Source organism: Lonchura striata, chromosome 2, assembly GCF_046129695.1.
Source record: "Lonchura striata isolate bLonStr1 chromosome 2, bLonStr1.mat, whole genome shotgun sequence".
Classification (NCBI taxonomy): Eukaryota; Metazoa; Chordata; class Aves; order Passeriformes; family Estrildidae; genus Lonchura; species Lonchura striata.
The window spans coordinates 78,346,097-78,369,421 of record NC_134604.1 but is presented as its reverse complement, the minus strand read 5'-3'; the positions used below and the strand labels follow the sequence as shown (position 1 = coordinate 78,369,421).

At 39.3% G+C, this 23,325-nt stretch overlaps 1 protein-coding gene across 4 annotated transcripts in view; it reads right to left on the bottom strand.

The window, feature by feature from the left end:
* Positions 1 to 23,325, bottom strand: part of CLYBL (citramalyl-CoA lyase) — a 164,476-nt gene that overhangs the window by 74,028 nt on the left and 67,123 nt on the right. For all 4 annotated transcript variants that reach the window (XM_021530260.2, XM_021530259.2, XM_077781499.1 and 1 more), the window contains exon 2: positions 3,207 to 3,396. In XM_021530260.2, coding sequence (XP_021385935.1) covers positions 3,207 to 3,396 — 190 coding nt within the window. The remainder of the gene's footprint in view (positions 1 to 3,206; positions 3,397 to 23,325) is intronic.

Sequence of the window (23,325 nt, the reverse complement as noted above, 5' to 3'; positions counted from 1 at the left end):
AGATGTGGTTCAAGCTTGCTGCTTGGACTTCATGCAAATTAAGATCCGTAGACAGGCAAGTTTGGCCCAAGGCACTATGAACCTTCAGTCAGGTCCTGGTTTTCCCCAAATTCAACATTTCTGCAGCAGTTTGAAGGAAGTCCATAAGTAGCATTTTAAATAATATAAGATACAGTAATAAATACTCAAATTCATCAGTACTATTTAAGAACAATGAATAATGTTGTGTTTCCTAGTGGGTTTTCCCCCCTCAGTTTGAAATGACCCATTTGCAATGGGCCACTGAACACTGTACTTCAATGCATGTTCTTGACATATCTTTCACACAAAGTCCCCAAACACTTCATAGACATTAATAAATTAAGCTGCAAGAGCAATAACAATTTTAGCTTCACATTCATAGAACCTATGTCTCAAACTCTTCCCGAGTATCTGTGGCAGATCTAAAAACAAAATTCAAACTTCCAATCACTTTGAATTAGGCTTCTCTACTAAATCATACAATCACACAGTCTAATTCAGGTTGGAAGAGATCTCAGGAGACCACCTCAAAGCAGCACTAACTACTGATCTACACCAGGCAGATCACAGCTTCATCCAGCAAGGCTTGAATAGCCCCAGGGAGGGAGGATACACCACCAGTGGAGAATCTCTTCCAGTCTCTGACCACCTGCATGGACAAGACATTTTCCCCTTGTCTGCAGGCAGCATCTCCTCTCATGTAACTTGTGCCCAGTTTTTTCCTTGCACCATTTCTGAGCTCTTCTGAGAAGAGTCTGGCTCTGCACCCATTCAGCTCCCCTCAGGAAGCAAAATCAAGACACAACTTAGCCATGTCTTCTCCAGGATGAAGAAACTCATGCCCTCAGCCTCCCCTCCTGTGCCATGATCGGCCTGATGGCCCTTCATGGGCTCCTTCCCATTGTCAGCTCCTCTCTTGTCCTGGGATCCACAGCTTGGCACAGGGACTCCACAAAGAGACTGTCAAAATCAAGTGGAGAGGAAAGACCCCTTCCCTGGACCTGCTGGGTGCAGCTGTGCCAGCACGGCCCCGGGGGTGGTTGGCCACACCACTGACCCTCTGCAGCTTGTCCTACAACAGCACCCAGGGCCTTTTGGCACAGGTGCCTCTCTCCAGGCTTCAGGAACATCCCCCAGCCTTGACCCTTCAGTGATGACAGAGATGACAGACAGCAGCTTCATGGTGATACATGACAGCTCCCTCAGCAGCCTCCAGTGTGTCCTGTCTGGTCCCACAGACCAGCTGATTTAAAAAGACCCTAACTCCATCTTCCCCTGCTGTGGCTGCTCCCTCCCTCCCCAGAGTTTTGCTTCTAGGCCTGAGACTGGGCAGACTCTGACAGTGAAACCTGCAGTTTCATGGGGCAGTGAATCATTTGGCGGGTTTTCCTTCTCATTTTTACTGCTGATACACTTGTAGTAGCCATTTTTGCTGTTCTGTTTATCCCTCACCAGTTTTGATTCCAGACAATCTCTGAACTTCCTCATTCTGCTCCTACGAGCCTGGACCACACTCTTCTGTTGCTTCTTGGTAGCTTGTCCCCACTTCTACTTCCTGTCTGCTTTCTTTTTGCATTTAAGCTGAAGCAGTGGCTCATCTATTGTCTCAAGTTTTCATTACCAATTTCCCCCCTAATTTCCTTGAAATCGTATACCCAGTGGCACAACTTCACTTTAACAGAGCTAGAATTTTACCACCCTTGAGAAATTGCTACTGTCAACTTTGTCATCTTGATAATTTTGAAAATTATGGTTTTCTGTAATTGTTTATTACAAATAAATGCTTATGCTATAAATTATTTGATATAATTAAGCTGCAACTTAAAATACTTCAGTTTGATACACAACTACATCTTGTATTATACAGCAGCAGTCTATGAAATGTGATGAAACAATACTAATTCACTGTGACAGGAGATATAATCTTAGTCTTTCAACACAGAATTTTAGCATCTGAAAAATGCTTTCCAATCATCTTCAGCAGCACACAGGAACATCCAGCAGTGCTACTTTCACTTTTCAGAATTAAAATAGGCACATGTGAACTCTGTAAAATTTTTCCTTTCCAACATACCTGTAAAGAGCTGAAGGTTAAAGAAAGCACTATCCAAGAGAGTCCTTCTGGAAAGCATTAACTCACAAGAAAAAGAAAAGAATAAAATTTCATCCACATTTTTGAAAGGACATGGGACATTTTTCAAGCCTATTTTCCTAACTTCTGGGCAGAATATTTATACTCAAACCCTAAACAATGCTTGCTATAGTCCAAAGCATGTAGGAAAGTACAGTTAGGAAAACCAACAAATATGAAAATAATGTGTCAGCAAACTTACATTCCTGTTGAGAAACAGCTTTCACAAGGAACATTTGCACCATTTTCTTGTATACATTGTTTAAGATGGCTGACTTGTCACTTATGTTTAAGGTTGGAGTCAGCGATCTTAAAGGTCTTTTCCAATGATTCTATGGTTCTATGACATGGAACATAATAAAATGGTTATTTCCAAATATTTTTTAAAAATTGTTTGAAAGTGAAACTGAATGCATGCTAGATCATTCTCTCTTTTCCCACAGTTTAATATTAACAAAAACTTGGCACAGGTACTCGACACATCTACATCTATCTCCCACTCTGCTCTCCATCCTTGTTCCAAACACTGCTGTGCTCAGGATCTAACTTCTCCTTCCTTGAGAAACATCCCTAACAGCATTTCCCCCCAAAATTTCAGGAAGTATATCTTTCTAAACACCCCAAGGCTCAAACCCAGACTTATGCTGTTTGGCTCACAATCTGAAGATGATTTTATTTCAATAACAAACTGCCCACCTGGTGATTCTGAACTAACGGTTCCTTTCCCGCTTCTATTCTTACAGACTGTTTCTTCCTCTTCCCTAAGAAATGTGTTGCAATAATAACAGTATCTCCCACTCTTCTGTGATGGCAGATTATGCCCACTCCTGTATTCCTGCAAAACTCCCTCCCCGCTTACTCACACGGGATCTCTTTGAGTTCTGGGTAACCAGATTTTCCCAACGCCTTCACAAAGCCTATCACTGTGACATTACTCTGTATATCTTAAGAGTTATCGTTGTCTTTCTGGTTGTCACTTCCCCAAGGCAATGGCAATGTTTTTCCACAAGTTCTCTTTAGTGCTGATTATATCACACAGATAATTTTTAATTACCTTTCTGTTCAGAGCCACACCATCTTCACAGTCCAACACTGCACAATCTACATTTAGTGATGGGATTTTTCTTATCTTCTTTTCATCATCTGCAGGTACATAGAGCACAGCCCGTCTGGGAACATACTTGTGTGATGATGCAAAGCGATAACTAAGCTTAGGAACACCAGCTGGCAGAGGACAATCCACCCTGTAAAGGATATTGTTAAAATTAGACTATTGGCAGCAGTCAAATAATACTTGGCTATATTTTAAAAGCAAAACATTCCTACCTAGATAGTGGCTGGTTTTGGGCTACTTATATATTTTTCTCTTTGGAAGAGCCAAGTTAGAGAGATTAGCTGACAGTATTACAGTTAATTACAATATAAAACTCCAAAACCACTATGTTCAATAGAAGTTGCAAACTTAATCATAATTGAAGACCTGCCAGGGCTGAGGTTTATCCATGCAGCTTTAATTACACTGCCCATTCTGGGCGCTACAGCAAGTATGAAATAGTGAAGGGTGGGGGTTCTTTTTTTCCCTGTCACAGGACTCCTCTGTAGGATACAGACTGTGCTGGGAATGGATCAAGACTGCTCTGGGGAGGAAGCTGCTATCTGCCACTTTTCCTCCAGGAGCTGGATGCCATGCTGTGAATGAAGTAGGGGTGCTGGTTAAAACAAACACAGGTTTGTGAAGCTCATTTTGCAACCGTAGCATTATATCAACAAATGTATTTGCATGCAAATTTTAAATAAGCAAGATGGATGGAGGGGGAAATGAAGAAAAAAATTAAAACCCCATGCAGTGTGGAGCATTGCTATTCTCTTCAGACTTTCACATCCGCAGCACAGACTTCTATTGACAGAGCCCAGCAGCATCAGCAGCAGGTGGTTTTTTTTTTTTTTGGCTGTGGTGTTTTTTTAAGTCTGTAAATGTTTTGTGCACCACAGATTAGTGCAGGTGTGAGCCTTTGGTGCCACATGGCTTGAGAGGATAACATCCCTGTGGCCTGTAGGTGTGAGGTCTGGCATGGTCTCCACCATGTGCTTATATTCCTGGTGAGGGCCCAGCACACCAGCTCCAGGCAGGAGCTGGGTTAGTGCACTTGGAGGCTGTGGGACTGCCAGAGGAGGCTGCTCTTGAGTGCTGTGGGGAGCTTGCTTTGCTCCATAATTACAAGCACAGAGAAATAAATTATAGAGGGTGCCACTGTGTTTCTTGGCCCTCCAAAAAAAAAGCCCCTTGCCTGCTCCTGTTTCTCCTCACTGCATGCTGTATCCCCCAGGCCTTTCTGCTACATCAAAGATGAGGACAAAATAATACATTTTACTTTCATACTAAGCACAAGGCACTTACACCACAAAGTAATCCTACCATATAACACCATTATGCATTATCATGTATATTATTCAGCACTTTGAATAATGCAAAGCTTTCCTAGCACCATGCTGAACATGTCATTATCACATCATGTCAGGGACCCATGCATTTTCCTGTGCCCCTCTTAATAATGCTTCCCAAGTTGCTAGACTTGGATGACACATGGCTACACACACATGTGGGTTTTCTTCAAACAAACATGACTTAACGCTCTCAAATGCTTGGAAACGAATTCAGTCAATCTAAATCAGGGCCAATGTGGCATGTCACTGGCAGACTACTGTAATACTCTCCTTTCTAAGCTGAATCTGTTAAAGAACCCTCTCTTCCCTTAGAGTGTGCACCCTTAAAGCTGAATATAAGACTTGGGTTAAAAATATGAATAAAGCTTCTATCACATTTTTCCCTCAGTAAACTAAATTGAAAAGGAAAATTATTTTATCATCTCATCTGCTGCATCTCTGCATATCCTGTGTGGGTCCACTTTAAGAGCCTACGAAAACCACTGATGGGGTCTTCTTTTCAACATGCCTGGTAATGCTTAATTCAGTTTAAGAAATGGGACAGCTTGGCAATTAAATAGAAATTATTTTATTAAAAATGCCTGTGTTACCTTTGTTAATAACAGCAACAGCTTCAAGACTCAGCTGTAGGAGATCCTATCAACACCTGGAAACATGCAACGGAGATCCACTGAGCTCCTCCAAAGTATTCTCTTTGCCTCTCTCTCACAAATTACTTCACATTCCCTGCTTCAGGCTGAAGTGGGGATGCTAACAGAACTTGTGGCAACTCAAGTGGCTGCTAGACAAATCCACTTAATCTCATTTTCCTGCAGTAGTACGCTTTAGTAAGCAAGGATGAGGTGGAAGAGTGGTTTATCTCAAATGGAAAGAGGAGGATCTTTTTTCAGTGTGACACAGAGGTCAGTAAAGAAGTCTGCAGTCCTTCCCATAACATATATGAGGGAACAAAAGTGATTAGTTTCTATTCTCTTTCTCTGATGGCTTCAGCCTTGTGGTTCCCAGGGGCACAAAGGAGTCAAAGAGCTCGGCCCATTAATAGTTAACTCCATCCTGGAGCCAAGCAGCCCCTGAAGCACCCTTAATGACTGCCTCTCACCAACCCTCCAACCTGCCAGAAACCTGATAGACGTGGCTAACACCATAATCTCAGAACCTGCTGAGATGAGATGTATCTTCTGTCACACATGTTTCCCAGGATTTCTGCTGGGCTGTCATCACACCAAGGGCTGTTTGACCAGCCATTTTCCCTCTCACTGTTGCAAGCCCCATGAAGGCAGCCTTGCTCTGCATACCACACACAATGGCATGTAGTGTTGTGTAGGTGAAAGCACCATTACCTGCAGACCAGATTTTGTCAGGTGACACCATCCAGGTCTATGAACTTGTGTTTAGATGGAGGAGCAGTACAGCTTCCTCAGCAGACCACCTGACTCCAAAGGAGTGATAGACGTAATCCATTAAAATGCCATCATGTAATAGGCTTAATGCTGGAAATGCTACTGCCAGGTGATTATTGGTATCTCCTCCTCAGCTAAACAACTTTGTAACCACATGGGCTCAAACAACAGGTTTCTCAGGACATGAATTATTATTAAAAAAACACACTATCAATGTGTCATATTATTAGTTTTATGGGATATCTTAGCAACCTGAAGAAGAAATTTTTTTTCAAAAAGTATGTCCAGGAAAAAATATATACAGCAGGAGGTCGTGTCAGTGGACCAAGACAGAGCCCTTCTCCTTTCAAAACTAAGAGCTCTAGAAGCATTCATATAAAATTAGAGTTTTCAACAAGTATCTTTAGGTATGACTGCAGTAAATTGTGTCAATGCTAATTCTTTGACATATATTCTTTAATCATCACTGTTCATTTTCCTCGCAAAGTCATATTTTATGTTCTACAATAAAAAAGCAGAGGAAGACGTGGATTAATTAATAGATCCATTTGTCTATAGACTTATTTTAAACAGTGGCAAACCTTGGGGTGCTCTGTATATGAGCAGTTAGCTACTCTGGTAGAAAACACTCCCCTGATTATCTTGACTTCTGTTATGTTGATAGAATGAAAAAATCCCCAGCAGTTGCTTTTTTAGGACAAAAAACCCACACAGCACTGCAGTCTCGATTATACTGTTAACCCTGTGCCATAAAGAGGAGGAAAATCTTACATATGTTTCCTGGCTCCAAGTATTTTAATGATTCAAACTAAGCTTGACTATGCTTTAAACTAAACACATGGACAAAAGCCAAGTGAATTTGCTAAGACAATGTTTCTTCCTTTAAGCACTGTAAGTTAAAACAAGGACTAGGCTATTGGGTAATGCTCATTAAATTGTTTTACAGCAGCATATTTTCATTCATAGCATCTGGCAGCATGCTGAGTGCTCTTGGGTCTTGGAAATAAAACTAAATTTCTTCAGCAAACATAACACTCTACTAAAGTCTTCATCAAATATGTAAAAGTAGCTGGCAAGTTAAAGTTTTTCATGGTCCTCTGAGAACCATTTCACCCAAAAGTGAATAGTTCATCCTCAGGAAGGAGAAAAGAAAACCTATTGAAATACTAAGAGACACTGCAGTTTGCAATGGCAGCCATACAGTGTGACTGCGAACAGTGAAATTACCCCAAATTATGCAAATTTCTCTGCTATAAACTGCATTTTCACATTCCAGCATTGCTCATACTCATACACATAAAATGCATACACCTGTGCAGTCACATTGGAGCCAACAACATACAGCTCACAAAGTAAAGTACTCGCACAAGTGATTTCCAGCACTTTAACCTGTGCCTCTGTTCCCTGTTTATTTGCTAAATCAAATCAGGCCTGGAAGATCTGCCAAACACATAGAAAAATATTCATTGCTCAATAGGCCAAATCTTTCCTTCTACAATCTTTGGCATAGTGTTGGCAAAGTGTTCGCAAAGAGCATTTTTAGACACTTCACTAAAACTATTAAAAAATCTGGATAATGTCCACATGTATTTTTGACCTCTGTGCATGTAACTGCACACCATGATGTCTGTGGAGCTGTGGAAGAAGGACAGAAGTGATCCAAGACCCACAACACGCCCTGAAAAACACCCAGCTAATGTAGGAAAATGTTGTACAAATTATTTCTGCAATATGTGCAAAAAAAAAAAAAAAAAAACAAAACAACAACACTCCAGAGAAAACATAATGGTTTTCCTGTGTTGAATTTACCAGGGAGTAGCACACCACCGCACACAAATAATCTGCCAAAAACAAAGGAAACTTCTATGGAATTACAAAGCCCCACAATTTGCATAGTAATTCTTTCTAATTAAGAAAAGAAGATACAAGTTGTTTGTTATAAACATCAGCAGGCCCTGTGCAAATACGGAGGGCTCGCAGCCGCGCTGAGTGTTTGTCGAATCAAAGCGACTCGCTGGAGAGTTTTATTGGTACAGCTGCGGCGCATGCATTTTATCACACATGCTAATAATCCTGGTTATGGCACTAACATTTTAATCATTTGTTCTCTGGGCTTGTTTCTCAAACAATTAGCACTAATGAATGGCCAAAATACCTCGGATCATATATGTCTAATTGCAGTCAAGAGCGGTTATTGTCCGCATGTACATTTCAATTCACCTCTGGGGATAATGTTTGTTAATTGTATTTCTTTATATAGCAAGTGAAAAAAGGCTGTTCACTCAAAAAGGGACTAAGTGTTCTCTTCTTTTCCTTTGTTCCCACAAGAAGCTAAAGTCACTTCAAGAGGCACTTAATCCCATCATCCATGGTTACAATTGCCTTACAGCATCAATCAAAAAGAATCTGAAGTAAAATGATGCAGCTATATTGTGTAATTAAAAGCAATTCAGGTAGTTATTACTTGGGGCATTTTCCAGGTCCAAATACTTAAAATGGCACTGCGGGGATTCTAAATACTGTAGTGTTTTAAATTTGGTGAACTACAATATCTCACAGAGAAAGGGAAGGAATATGCAAAAAAAAAATCTCCTAGTGTGTATTGTAAAGTGAAAGAAAAGAGGAGGAACAGCTAACGTTTGAAGTGACAAAATCTACAAGTCTCCATATAAAAGGGAAATAAAAATATCAAGAAGGGAGAAAAGGGGAGGAAAAAGAAAAGGACAACAGTTTTCAAGGAAAAGAATTTCCTCATAATTGTTAAAAAGTTAACATGTGAAAAAATGCTAACATTTTCCCAAACGGAAAACAAAAGCTCATATCACAAGCTTTACCATCAGAATACAGGTCCCCAAAATCTTAGTACTCTTCTAGTGGAAATAAATGTGGGTAAAGCAAGCAGCTCTTTTTTAGGGAAAAAAAAAAAAAAAAAGACAAGGGAAAAAAAAAAAACAGGTTAAAAGTGAAGAGCTATGATATTTACTTTTGAATAAAATGTAAGGGAAGTAACAACTGCCATTAACCCTGATCCAATTATGCTGAAATTAAAACTGGGGGGTTATCAACATACCAAACACTCAGCTTTACATTTTGATTTCTTCCTTTGTTCCAGACTCAGTACGGTCATTCCCCTGACCCTCAAAAAACTAATTAAGAAACCCCCCCAAACCTAAGTCCTTTCCAGGGCAGGCAGAAGCCACCAGCTCTCACCAGGTTTGAGATCTCTTGACAAGCAGTTTTCTTTACCAGGAGAGGCTTTGTCTGATTTTAAACTTCTCACCATAAGGCTGATACTATCTCACATAGATGTAACGTGAAGACTAATTCCCCTGAAGCTGATGGAAGACATAAAGGTATAAAATTAGCCCCCCAAAAGTGTGAAGAAGGTGAAAGAATAAACCCTAACACTTCCACAGCATCCTAAGGGAGACAGGCGGTCTGCACCCAGCTGTGGGGACTGAGTGGTGAGTTGAAGAAGTGCTCACAAAAACTCAGTGAATTAAGAAATTTAACCCCCGTAACAACCAGCTTTGGATATCAAAAGGGACAGATTGGAGGGGGTTGCTCCTGAGAGCACTTGCCTGCTGGAAAAACTGTAGCAGGGAGAAATGAAAAGGGGTCTTCCAAGTGACCTTTCACAAGCACTCTCTCCAGCTGATCAGGACATATTGCATTATAACCAAAAAACAGAGAGCTGAACCAAATGGGGAAGGAGAGCCCCACTGATCAAAAAAAAAAAAAAAAAGTCATGACATAGAGAAGTATGAGTGGAAATGAAAACTAAGCACCAAATCCAAAGTTGCTGGAAAGTAATTTTAGGAAAAATATGTGGCTTTGTCTGCTATTTATAATTTTTTCCTATCTCCAGTAAATCAATGTAAGTCATATAACTGGGCCCCAGAGAAAAGATTGAATACAAACCAGGAACTCACCGGCAAAGGCTTAAAATAATGGACCCCTTAGCCATAAAATGATAAAAGGCTATCATAGGTTAAATAGTTAACCAAACTTTCTCCTCCCACCAGTACTAAATGTAAAAAAAAAAAAAAAAAGAAAGAAAAAAAAAAAAGACCTTTTATTTACCCCACCATGTTCTTTCAACTACATTTGACCCTGTTGTTTTGGTTCACTCTGAATTCCATCATGCCTTAAATTGCTTTGACTGAAGATCAGGCATTTTTTTCTTCTCAATTCAAAATGGCCAAATTAGACAGCGAGGATAAAAATAAAAGGACTGCTGGCTTCTCATATTACTAATGTGTCCTGTTTTCAGGGCAGCAAAAATAGCCTGTTTGTGAGGAAGAGGAGAGTGCTACGGTTCTTTGACTTAAGAAGTGAATTTTAAAAGAGATTTAAATAATGGCTCAGGGTGACAAGGGCTGCTGCTTCCTACTAATGGCAACAGGCTGCTCCTCTCGGGCAGCCTGTGTGTGCGTGTGTGTGTTTGCTATCATCCAAGGTTAATTGGTGTCCTGTCTTGGGGAGCTTTAGCATATGTGACATACAGTTGAGGCTTTGCTCCCTTCCTTACGGTGTGGATAACTCTGAATAACTCGCCATGCCCATAAAGTATTCTTGAGCTGAGTTGTACCTCGCTTTGCTTTTACCATTGGCAAAGTATCTGGTTTCTAGGGATGCTTTCTGCTGCTTAATCAGACCCACAGCACTGCAGGGCAATGAAAAAGTACTCTGTCTATCTGTAACACGTTCATTTTGCCACTTCCACCTAAGGAACATGAAGTTAAGATAACAGTTATTTTCTCTGTCTTCCTAAATATAAAGATATAGAAATAAATGCTAAGTTAAGACAGTTTTTAAGAAAATTTTAAACGCTTTCATTTGTTTAACTAATTCAGTTCCTAAGCTGCATTTTTAAAATCTACAACATTGTAAATAGAAACTGCAAAATTTTATCTAGCTGTATGCTTTCTTCAGTGAAACTCTTGCATTAGATTTTTTTGTACGTTAGAATTGCAACTAGCAGCTGCAACAGAAATTTGCAATGCATTTTAAATAACAAATACATCCACAATAAAGATGAAGATCCAATACCAATATCAAGAGATTTAGAAAAAATCTACATATAAATTAGCCTTTTTAAAGGTATGCATTGAGAAGTAAGAAGATACTGCTTTGGATGTGTGATGTTGATGCATAATTTGTTTTGATTTACTTGGTTTTGTGTACAGACAAATATGCACCAAGTGTTATCAGAGCTGTGTGGCACAAAGAAAAAAAACATGCCTTTGGAAGTTGAGAATCTTCCAATTCAGGGGGAGGACTAGGCATATATAACCATGAAGCTGTCCTGGAACATCCCATGCCAAAATCTGTCTTAGGAAGTGAATATATAAAACCCACAAATCTGCAACGGTTGCATTTTTTTTAATACAGTCAGACCCATCCTGATGGCCTCTACAGAAAAGCTGAACTTTGAACAGATTCTTTATGTCACTGCAAAACCATTCTTGGCTCTTCCAGTTCTCCCCTCCATCTTACCATCAGGTTCTTAATTCCCTTGCTCCTAATTCTGCCCCAGTCTTTTCACACAGTGACTTTGCACCCACCCATCTCGGTGTACATACACAAAAATCGGTAACTATGTTTGGGCAGAATTTCTTTTCTTACTGAATGTGTTTTTCCCCTCTTTTCTTCCCCACTCCCCTCCATTCCCTCCGCGTCGGTTCCCACACCAGGACACTGGGAGCATCCTCACTACTGAGCTCTTGCAGCCCTCACCACTGGTCCAGCTGTGTGCACATTGGCTAAATGCTACAAGGTCAAGATCCAGACCAGGATTCAAAAAATCCACGCTAATTACTGTGATTAAAGTCTGAGTCCCAAATTCATCCAAAGACTCCTGAGCAGTTTAGGAGCAGGCTGCTAATGAGTTATACACAAAGTAAGAAACAGGCACTTGGTAAAGTCAGAATCAATAAAGTGCCATTCCTGCCTGTTAAAATGATCTTGCATTCATAACAGAGAGTCACTACATCCACCAGAGCCTGTGCAGGTTAGATATCCATGTCTGCATGGCGTGAGAGAAAAAGAAAACAGTACAGACCTTGAAATAATTTCTGATTTATATCTGAGTTAAAATAAAATTACATCGAAGTAGTGACTGACAATATTTAGCAGAAGGAAATGAATGGAGAGTCAATATACTAGTGCTGCAGAAGTCAGAAGAAAGAAGGCATTTGTCATCCACTTCAGATCTTCCAGAATTTCTGATTTTTTATTACAAACTGTTGTCCTCATAGTTTTGGTTGTGGTGGGGATATTTTGCAAACTGAAGGTCCCTTCATGTTCTAGCAATTTTTCACTGGTAGACCATATTTTATCTCAATTTGCAATTTACGTCAGTCTATACTTAGTCAAAGCACAAGCATTTTTGATGATTCCTATACTTAGAAACATAGGTAAATTATAATACTACATAAAGCCCGGACATTTTTACCATATAAGAAAAAGAAAACAATATTGCAGTCTTCTCTGCATTTTGAAACTGCTCCTGTAAACCCATTTGAGCATGTGCCTAGCGCAGAGAAATCAAAAAGACTAGTCAAACACTTACAGTTAGTTAACCATGTGCTTAAGTGCCTCCAGGACTGGGGATTAATTTTGAATTATGAAACTGCTCCATTTCTATGTGTTCTTAGGCTATACATGGGTCATCCTGGTTTTTTCAGGTTTTTGTACAGGGACTTGTGTGCAAAATTGAGACTTAGATGTATATGGATGCAATCCAGGTGGAGAATATCTTTTAAAAAATATAAAGATGCTCAGTTTCAGCTGGAGAAGAAATCCAATCTTGCATGATTTTTTCAGAATAAGATTAAAAGTAAAAATATTATTTATGTTTAGCCAAGTATTATTCTGTTGAGTTATTATGTGGAAGAATCACTATTAATTACTAAAAATTATTTTGTATTAAACTGGACTTACTCAGAATGCCTTCTGCACCAAATAACTGAGCAGTGAGGAACAATTTAGCAAGCAATTAGTAAATATTAAAATGATGAAGAACACTACTATAAAACTACAATGCACTGCAATTACATAAAAAAAAGTTGCAATTACATCAAAGCTGATGCAATATGACAGAAAAAAAGAACGAATACACAATGCTTTTAGTTCAACAGCAACTGTGGCCACACTAATTGAAAACCAGCCGCTCTCTGGCTTTGAATACAAGCCTGGTGGAAATTTAAAAATATTTCCTAAACAGACGATAAAGAAGAATGCTTACAAATCCTGCGGTGCTCCAGGCAACACTTAACTTTGGAAATGTCTACAGGCAGAAATACTACACTGCAATATGGCTCAGGATGGCACAAAAAAGCATCTGTGTTTATTTTTTAACTAGTGGATTTATAAGAGCAATGAAATCCCTACATAAGCATTTTATATTGACCTGATATGGACTTACTGTTTTAACCAGCTTTTTAACTAACTCCACAAGTTAATAAAGGCAACTACATGAATCCTTACTGCCTACACATTAAGATAAGAAAAACATTCATTAAGCAATATCCAGACTGTTTTAATTACAGGAATATCGCTCTTATTTGTAGTATAATGTTCGTTAAGTACAGTATAACATTTTCTTAAAATGCCCCAGAGGCAGTTAAATTCTTGATTAGCTATTAAAAAAAAAAAAAAAAAGAAAAAGAAATCTCCCTTAACTTCAATCGCAAAAGTTAATACCTACTGCAATGAAATTCCAGCACTTATAATCATGCAAAAATGTCATATGAAAATCTTATTAACCATGAAAACATTATATAAGATCAAATGAGTCTTCTGTGCGGTTAGCACTACTCAATGTTAGCAAAATGTTGGACTCTTCCTATGATGATTGTGGTAGTAAAAATAGTTAGCCCAGCCCTATTTCTTTTGAAAATGACATCAACTGCAAACCAGCTCTTATTTTATTAATTTCAAAATATAGCAAGGAATGCAGGAAAATTCTGTCTTTTATATTTTCTTGCCTTTAACTACATCTCTGTTCTATTATGCAATGTTAAAATACACCAAACTAGAAGCAGTGGATGGATTAAAAAACATTATAAAGGCAGAACCTTCATGATCTCCAGTAAATAAATACTTTAAGTGCTTCATTATCCAATAATGAAACTTCCTTTTCCCCTGGCTTTTCCAGTACATTACAAGATTTAACATTTTTACTGTTATTGTACAGAGGAAAATGAAACATCTATATTTTCTTCAGTATTTATCCTGCATCTGCCCCTTATTCCATACATCTCTTGAAAAGAATCTGTTCTTATTTTTATTTGCTAACACCACTAAGAATTTAAAAAATTGTGAAAAACACAATGCATTAAAAATGGCAATATTTTAAAAATGCATATTGAAATGTTATTTTCTGGTTCCGTGTCCCTGACTTTGTATTTTCAAGCTTTTTCAAAAACAAAAAAATTCTTGAAAAGTAAAAAAAAAAGTTAAAGGTGAGATTTCAGTAACCTAGGATTAAAGGACATAACAAATATGGTGACATTAATGATAAATAGGTGTCAGTTGTCAGCTCATTTTAATTTTTCACATAAGCAGATGAAGGATAATTTTATTATATGGAAACAGGCATGCCAAACCCTAACTCAGCAATGGCCCTCCAAAATCATCTCCTTAGTAAGGTCAGCAAACTAAAAATTGCAAATTTAGCACCCACCAGTCTCTTCAAGCTCAGCACCTCTCTATCCACAGAGCTCCCCATAGTGAGTGATCAGCATTTGCTACCCTGAAAGGGACAAACCCCTCACTCTACAGAGCTGGTGGGTCAGGTCCTGCCACCCCCATGGGTGCATATTTGGGGGGAGTGGTCAAAGCCCTGGGTGCACCTTTCAAGGGTAGATTCAGCCATAATACTCCTCTTGACTCAGGCAGCTCCTATGTGCCTGGGGGAGCTGAACCCCACCCCAGGGTGTCCACACCAGGAAAGCAATTTCAAGGAACACATCAGTCATATCATGACAGCCTGTCCTACCAGGCATAACCTTTGCTGTGTAGGCAAGCTCAGAGACCATAAAGGTGCTGAACCTACAAGGCAGATAATATCAATGTGTGATGGAGGATAAACATTGGCCAAGGAATACGTTTTGACACTAAATAAGAAGATTGCCACAGCTTTTTTTTTTTTAGCCCTATTCCTAAGTTACTTTTATAATTTAATTCTCCAAACATTTTCATAGAACTCCTCAGATTAGCTTTATCATATCCCAGGAAACTCAGAAACCTGTCCTAAAACCACGGCTCCCAGGTCCATGTTTCAAATCCCCCACTGAGAAAGTCCCATCCCATTTGATGGTCAGTTTTTCATAAACATGGACACTTAAAAAAATTATCCAGACTAACAGTCAGATGGGGTGAAAATCAACTTCTCTGCAAATAAGTGTGATTTTACTTTCATTAAAAAAAAAAGGGGTCAAATTATAAGGTAGCAGTTCTTTTTGGGGACACCTATGGGCCTTTGCAAGTGCAAGTCCAAGCACTCTCATTTTATGACATGCCCTGTGGAAGTTTCTTATTTGTATTTCCCAGGTGAGATTACTTGTGTGGTTATGGTTGCTATAACATATATTCACTGTGGCCAGTGAATACATGAAAAGACACACTGACACTTAGGCAAAGCAGAAGAATCAAAGCTTCTCCCCTGACCAGCACCCTTGTTCCACAGGATGCCCCTTTTCTCCCAAACATCACAGTTCTGTTAAATGGGGATTTCCTATCTCACTGCATCACAACACACATCTTCATCACTGGTTCTCCTCTCTTAAAACTAAATTTTAGAAAACAGCATTGTCCTTAATGACTGCCTAGAGGGGAGGAAAGGGTTGGACATTAGAGAGAAGTTGGCAGAGAGGGAAGGGAAAAAAGAGACAGAAGAAGGGGTCACCAAGCACACAGCTTGCTTGGGAGACCCATGAAGAAGAAATTCTTCCAATTTAGTTTAAGTGTGATGGCTTTTCTCCTCTAAATTCTTGACACAGGCTGTTCAATATTTATTTAAAAATAAGTGAAGAAGAAAAATCCACTGCCTCCCTTGCAATCTGCACATATAAAGAAAATGGCTTTTAGCTCATAATGATGGTACATTATAGATAAGCAAAAGTCCTGGATTACAGGAAAATAAAATCTATAAGGAGAAATAGGATTAAGTCGACTTCCACGTAACAGCTTTTATGACATTTAAATGAGCAGCTGTGTTTCTTTAAGTAAGTGTTATAGCATTCCACATCTGTATAAAAACTGAATGACAGACAGGCTCTCTCAACTTACTGATATATAACCTCGTGAGGATAAAAATCCCTGTGAAAAAGCATAAAGGCATCACTTGGCTTTCCTTTAAGTCTTCCTTAACAACCTGTGTCATTAATATAGGTTTAGGCTTAAGGAAATAAGGCAGTTAGATTATATATGTCTTTTGTCTTGTACTACATAAAGAGAAAAAATATTCCATTACTGAATCAGCCACCTTTTTTCTTTGAGTAACATTTTAGATATCCTTCAGTGTAAAGGTCCTGAGATACATTTTAATTCTGCAGCGCATGCCAGTAATCTGTAAGAATATTAAGAAACAGTACCTCCCAAAATTGAAATTATATATAAGGAATTTGGATGGTCTGAACCAGTTTTAGTTTCACTTGGTGCCTTGTTTGCCATCATCTGTTTCCTTGCTGATAGGAAGAATGTTATGGGTGTTTGAATTTTTATCTTCTTCCTGAATAACAGTTTAGTCGAGCTGGTGTCTCAGTAACAGCAAATTTTGTTGACAGAGATTAGCATCAAACGTTGTGGAAAAAAAAATTGTTGCATATTCACTGTCTTCTCTAGAACACATCCAGCAGGCAAAGCCTTCCTCCTTTTTCTGTGTCATTTATGTTTAAAGAAGAACATGCAAAATAATACCTCACTAGTTCTGTGTGCAAGCAAGAACATAATGTGAGACTCCAAGCAGACATTCAAATAGGCCCACCCTTAAAGGTAAGGTTTTCTTTTGGCTTGCAGCCCCAATAGTCAGAGGTAAACATTTATATGTGTGTATGCTTGTGTTTATATATTTGTGTGCCTTTGTACATCTATCTACATACACAATCTCTTTATGTATTTGTGCACATATAAATGTACATATGTAAGTGTTCATATATGTACACGTGTATACATGTATATATATAAGAAGACCCAGCATGGCATAGTACAACAGCAGCACTGGTCAGTGGAAAGTAGCAAAGAATTGACTTCTATAAATCCAAGGAATAATAAAACTGTTTTTTTCCCCAAATTTTAGTCTCAAACATTCCTCATAGTTTGCTGGAATAAACTACCGGTTCCTGCATCTCCAGCAAAGGCGTTAGAGTGGGAATTCTCCAGTGGAATACAAAGTCTCCCCAGGATCCCAAATATACTAGACTGAAAGCTGTTCCAGCATTACTTATCGATGGCCCTGCCTTGCTTTTGCAAGGCTTGAGGTCTTTGCATCCACACACTGTGGGCATCCTGTGTATCTTGCAAGTTCAGATGTGAACCTGCATATTTAGAGCTGCTGTAGACTGAAGCTGTGTCTCAGTGAGCCAGAGCAGTGCTCTCCCTCACGTTACTGCTGTCTCTGACAAATCCCTGCCTGAAGAAACAATCCACGTATATTTTGCCACAAGTGACACTCCTTCTTTCCACTCATCTCATGGAGCTCAACATTTTTAGCCATGAAAAAGTGAACACTCACATCCTCTTTTCCTTGACCATACTCATACTGCTTTGGAGATGAAGGAGGGGATTTAGGGGCTGTTTCACCAAATATCTACCAGTTACTTGTTAATAGAGGGGAAGAAAGACTAATGGCTAAAACAGGCATTTACAGCAGTACCCAGAGACATTAAACTGAACCACAAAAGTGGGGGTTTGGGAGAATAGATAATAATTCTTTCCTTTTTCCCTTTTGAGAAGCACCAGGATGTGGTGGGGCACACTCTTGCCATGAGTATCTTAAGGGTCTTTTCCAATCTCAGTTATGTTCTCCTTCCCTCTCCTAAAGGCCCAGTCTGGGCTGTGAAAACCACAACTGAAGCCTTAGAAAAACAGACTCTGTTCCTGTCCTAAGCAGATATAATATAAATTGCTTTCCCACTATGACAACAGTCATACATGCTAACTTGAGTATTTTGAAGATGTTGTTAGATTTCGATCCACAAAAAGGATATTATAACTATTAGTAAGTATCTCTTTTCATGACTCTGTGCCTTATATTAGTTTGAAAAATAAACAACCAGTAGTTAAGTTGCATGTGGTTATAATTATACCAATCTTAAAATATTCTGTTTCATTTTTTTCTAACCTCTGAAAAATGTTCCTGTTATGAAGAAAACAAACAGAAGACAGATTCTAGACCAAGACAGATTGAATTTTGGAGAAGTGAAGATAAAAGAGGCTGGAGAGACAAATAAGGTTTCAGGTGGCTGCAGTGTATTTATTACCCTGTTATTTTAACAGACATTCACATCTTGATTCAAAATACACTTTTATTACTGTCTACACCTTTTCCATTGCTTGGAAACAGCAATCAACAAACCAGTGTTTAACCTACCACACGGAATATTAGAGTGGCTTTGAAAACAGGGAAGATGCCCAACTTTTCAAGACTGTTCATGTTTGAGGGCCAGTAAGGAAGAAGCCTAAAAATCATCTACAGGAGGAAGAGAATGAAAGGATAACTGTAAGCTGCAAGAAGCCAGGTCTGGCAGAGTAATAAAGTGAGGAAAGCCCAGGACCTGGGCACCACACATATGGAAAACTGAAGCTGACCACATGCAACAGGCAGCTCTAGAAGTGAGTCAGAGCAAGAGAGGCAGTCCTGAACAGCCAGCACACAGCAAGGCAGGATGGCCCAGATGGCCAGGAGAGAGGTGACAAATGCAAAGGACCTTGGTGAGATGGCCCCCGGACACCACAAGGAGGAATGGATTTTGGGTTGGTGCAAGTGGCAAGGCAAACTCTGCCAGGATGTGTCCCCAGCCGAGCCACCACAGGACTGTCGGAGTGATGAACAAGGAAAGGAGGTGAGACCATGGAAAAGAAATCACACCATCAACCAGGGATGCCAAAAAGAAGACATAGTAGGCATTCACTTGGAAATTCTGAAGAAAACAAGGTCAAAGGCAAGAGTAAAAGAGCAAGGTGAAGATGTAATTCAAAGATAAAAAGGGGAAGGAAAAGGAAGAGGACAAGGTCAGTGGAAATTTTGGTGAGGGAAGAATCAGGGTAACAGGTACTGAGGAGTGTCTTGATGCAGCAACAGAGACAGAAGAGGTAAGTGGCATAAGTCTTTGAGGAATGAAGCAGTGGAAAGAGGAGTCAAGGATGGGAGCACCCAGGAGGAAGAGGAGGAAACAAAAAGAAGACAGTGGGATCTTGATTCAGCCAATAAGCTGAGCCTAATGTGAAGAGTCTGAGCACTTGTGTAGTAACACCACTGTGAACCAGGGCCTGGTTCAGGACCCTTCCAGCGAAAGACTGGGGAAGATGTGTAAAACACACAGAGCACAGTGGTTCAGCATTGAGAATGGAAATGAAATGGGGACTTGGATGGTCATCCCAGAAGCTCTTCTGAAACCTTCTAAGTGTGACCTGTCACCTCACTTCATAGTGAAAACAGAAAAATATTTTTATGTGGCCTACACATTGATTTCTTGTACACAAGCAATCTTTTTAATTTAGGCTTCTAGATTGTTTTTGTCAGCTCTTAATGTTGCATAAAAATAAAGAAACTTCAGCTCCCTGCAACACAGTGCAAGTGACTGAACTTCCTTTCAGTAGCCAGAACTGCATCTATTAAATGTGTGAAATGCTAAAGGTAACAGTGTCCAACAATAGAAAATGAAGCAAAAGGAATTTAGACCAACCTCAGGAACCAGTTTGCCAAAATTATGGGTGAATGCTAGGGAAAAAGGACAATTAATACAGGGACAGATGGCTAAGCAAAAACAAAAGCCATTATCTAAAACCTGGCTAAGGAAAGCTTAACAACTGATTGTTCAACAGAAGGAATTAAAGAACTCAATTAAATATAGTACTATCAATAGTTTGTATCATAAGGAATAGGAAAATAGAGGACTTGCTGTCATTTATGGCAACATAAAATTCTTTCTGTGGTTACATTAAATATTAAGGTGCTCAAGTTTTATACAGAAACAGACATTTCTCATCCTTGTGAGAAGATGGGTTAAAGAATGCAAACAAACTCTAGGCAAATAATAAAAGATTTACTGACTTGGTAAATCTTAGAAAACTATAATAGTGTTCTGCAAGTGGTCTGCAGCTCAGGAGATCCTGCTGAAATCTAACAGTCTTTCCGCCCCCTCTTGATTCCCCGCTGAAACACGCATACCTATAGTCTTGGAAAACCATACTCAGATGGGATGGGCAGACCTTGGCTGTGTCCCCGTGGGGGTGAAGGGTTACTCCAGAACAGCAGCATCATTTTTTGAAGGTGCTCCACCTGAAACACATCAGCTGACAGCCACCACTGAGCAAGAGTTGGGAGAAAAGCATGGGAAGGGGTACAAGGAAGGTATGTCCCACATGTGCTTAGAGTCATGCCAGGATAGAGATTGGCGACCTCTGGCAGCTCTTAGCAGAGGAAGGGTGCAGCACAGGCTCTGACAATCCACTGGCACCGCAACCTGAAGTGCTCTCTGCCAAGCAGCCCATGGAAAACTGCATTTGTGGGAGTCACAGCTGCTCTCCATGCTAAAGAGCAGGCGCTCGCATTGCAGTCAAATCACTTGGTCCCATACAAAAAGAATTAACTCCAAATAAATGCCTGAATCTCTGCCTGCAGCCTCAGTACAAACATCAACTCTCTCAGGGGAGCACTCCATGAAAAGTTGCACAAGTAATGAAAATGAAGCCTTCTAACAACAGCTTTATACAGCACAAAATTATAGATAAACCTGTCTGCAATCACTGTCTGGTATGAACAGTTTGAACCGATAGGCCTCACTCATATGTGCAAGTGATGTTTGGTTCTTTTCAATACTTTATCAGTACTTTAATTATTTTAGTAATTAGTTGACATGCATTGTTTCAACATATCACATCTCCATGGTGGCATCATCAGTTTGTAATAGGGGCTTCTTTAAGAAAAGAAACAGCTTCTTAATTTTTTTATTAAAAAAGTTAATAATTACAGGAACACTGACAGTGTTGCTATAGTTACGACTATATCAGCCTTTCACTTACAACTCCCCATTTTCAAGGGTCAATAACTCAGTTGTCAAAAATCCCACTGGGCAGTAGCCTGACATATCTTAGACATAAATGAAACAACTGCATAAATAAAAATCAGCTGTTACACTCTTGTGAACATTTTGAATCAAATCAGTCTTTCCATATAATATTTTGAGCATCCAACAGTAGGTTTTGTGGCTTTTTTGTATACATTTTTTGGCAGTCTTTTAGTCCTTTAGGTGCCCCGGTGTTTTTGGCAACTGCCAGAGGGAAAGGGAGAAGAGCCATCACTTCTTCCTCCAGCCATTTCATCCCATCCCACCAGAAAGGAAGCAATTCTGGACATGCCCGCTATGCTCCCAACAAAACTTCCCCAGGATTTTCAGGCACAAAAGCTTCACACGCATGTGCAGCAGCTGGATTACCACAAAAGACCATAACGGCCCTAAGAGCCGTTACGGTATATCAAGTGAGTAAACCGAAAACTAAGAAGGATTTACACAATGACCATAGTGGCTCCCTGGGAGCCGTTACGGTCTATCAGGTCAAAAATCCACTTTTCAAAGAGTGCCTAAATATGTGTATACCCAACAGGGCCTTGAATCTCCGGAGCAACTATCACACACATTTTCAAAATCAGCTGGGGAAGAGAAGGGAGATTACACCAAACAACATAAAGAAAGAATTTTTTTACAATGAATAAAAGACATATCATGCAAATTCTAAAGACCTACATTTAAATGGAAAAAAGTGCATATTAAGTTGAGAAATAGGACATAATGTGATTTCTTCATTGTCAAAATAGGTCCTTTGAGGTTTTTTCTTTTTTTTTAAATGAGAATTAAATGAAAAAGGAAATTTCCCACCAAAGCAAATCACTTTAAAAAATTAAAAGTTAGGTTTCAAGAAGTATAGATATAATGCAATCACAGCTGGGTTCTGAATTGCAGTTCTGCTGCATTTCAAGTCTCTAGTCACGGCACAAGTTGGTAACAAGGCTCAGCTTTGCCTTCTTTTAATTCTTTCCCATTGTGTCACAAAACGAACAAGTTACTCAAGACAGTAATTTTCTCCGTAAAAGTCATGTCTATTTTTTCTAAAAAGAAATCTGTAATAAATCATCAGCCTACTTACTTTTTCTTCTTCCCCTTCCTTTACATGACATATTTGTTCCTGCAGCAAACCTTGCAAGAGAACACTTTCTCTCTATGACCTGAGATAACGGTAATGTTGAAAGAATGGCCTCACTTGTCAAAGATTAGAGGGCTGTCTGCAGCCTACACTCGTCTTTACTTCAGCCAAATAGGCCCAATAAATGCTAATACTCAGCATGACGCATTGAGAACGCTAAGCCTCAACACTGACTAAGAAGAAAGTATCACAAATTTACTGAAATTATCTATAGCACAATAGAGAAGAGAAGGAATTAATCAAAGTCTCTCTCTTAATGCAATGCTTGATTGAACTATCCCAATCCCTTTTTAAATAGGATAACCTAGTGGCAAGTGACCCCGATGACACATCCTAGAGAGGTACACAAGTACCACTTGTTCGATTTTTTTTCTTTTATGACCTCATTAAGAAGGATTTTGAAGATTGTTCCTGAGTATGAGAACAAAGTGTCTGAAGATATCTCTAGCTTTTTATGTCTTTAGCTTTTTGCTGTTGAAATGGATTTTGAACAAGTGTTTATAAACTAAATACATGCACAAGCAAAAAAGAAAATTCCTAAAAAATGAAATCTACTAAAGCTACCTTTTCTTAAATGCAAATAGTAGCTAAGTCTCCAAGAAACAAGAAAGTTTTGCCAAGATGAACTCATGATTGCATCTACCCCCCGCCCTGTACTCCCTCTCTCTCCTTTCCTGTTATAGACCTCATTAATTAGATTTGGCGGCAATTTTCCCTTCCTTATCAGGGAAGACAGAGTCTGCCAAATCTGCTAGTGTGAAAATACTCCATGGCCAGTAACATTTTTTCCTAAGTGTTTGTTGATTCCACGTTTGGATTTAATATCAAGGATTATATTTTATAACCAGAAACAAACAAACAGATTTATAACTGAAGACTGAAAGGCAAACAGCAGAA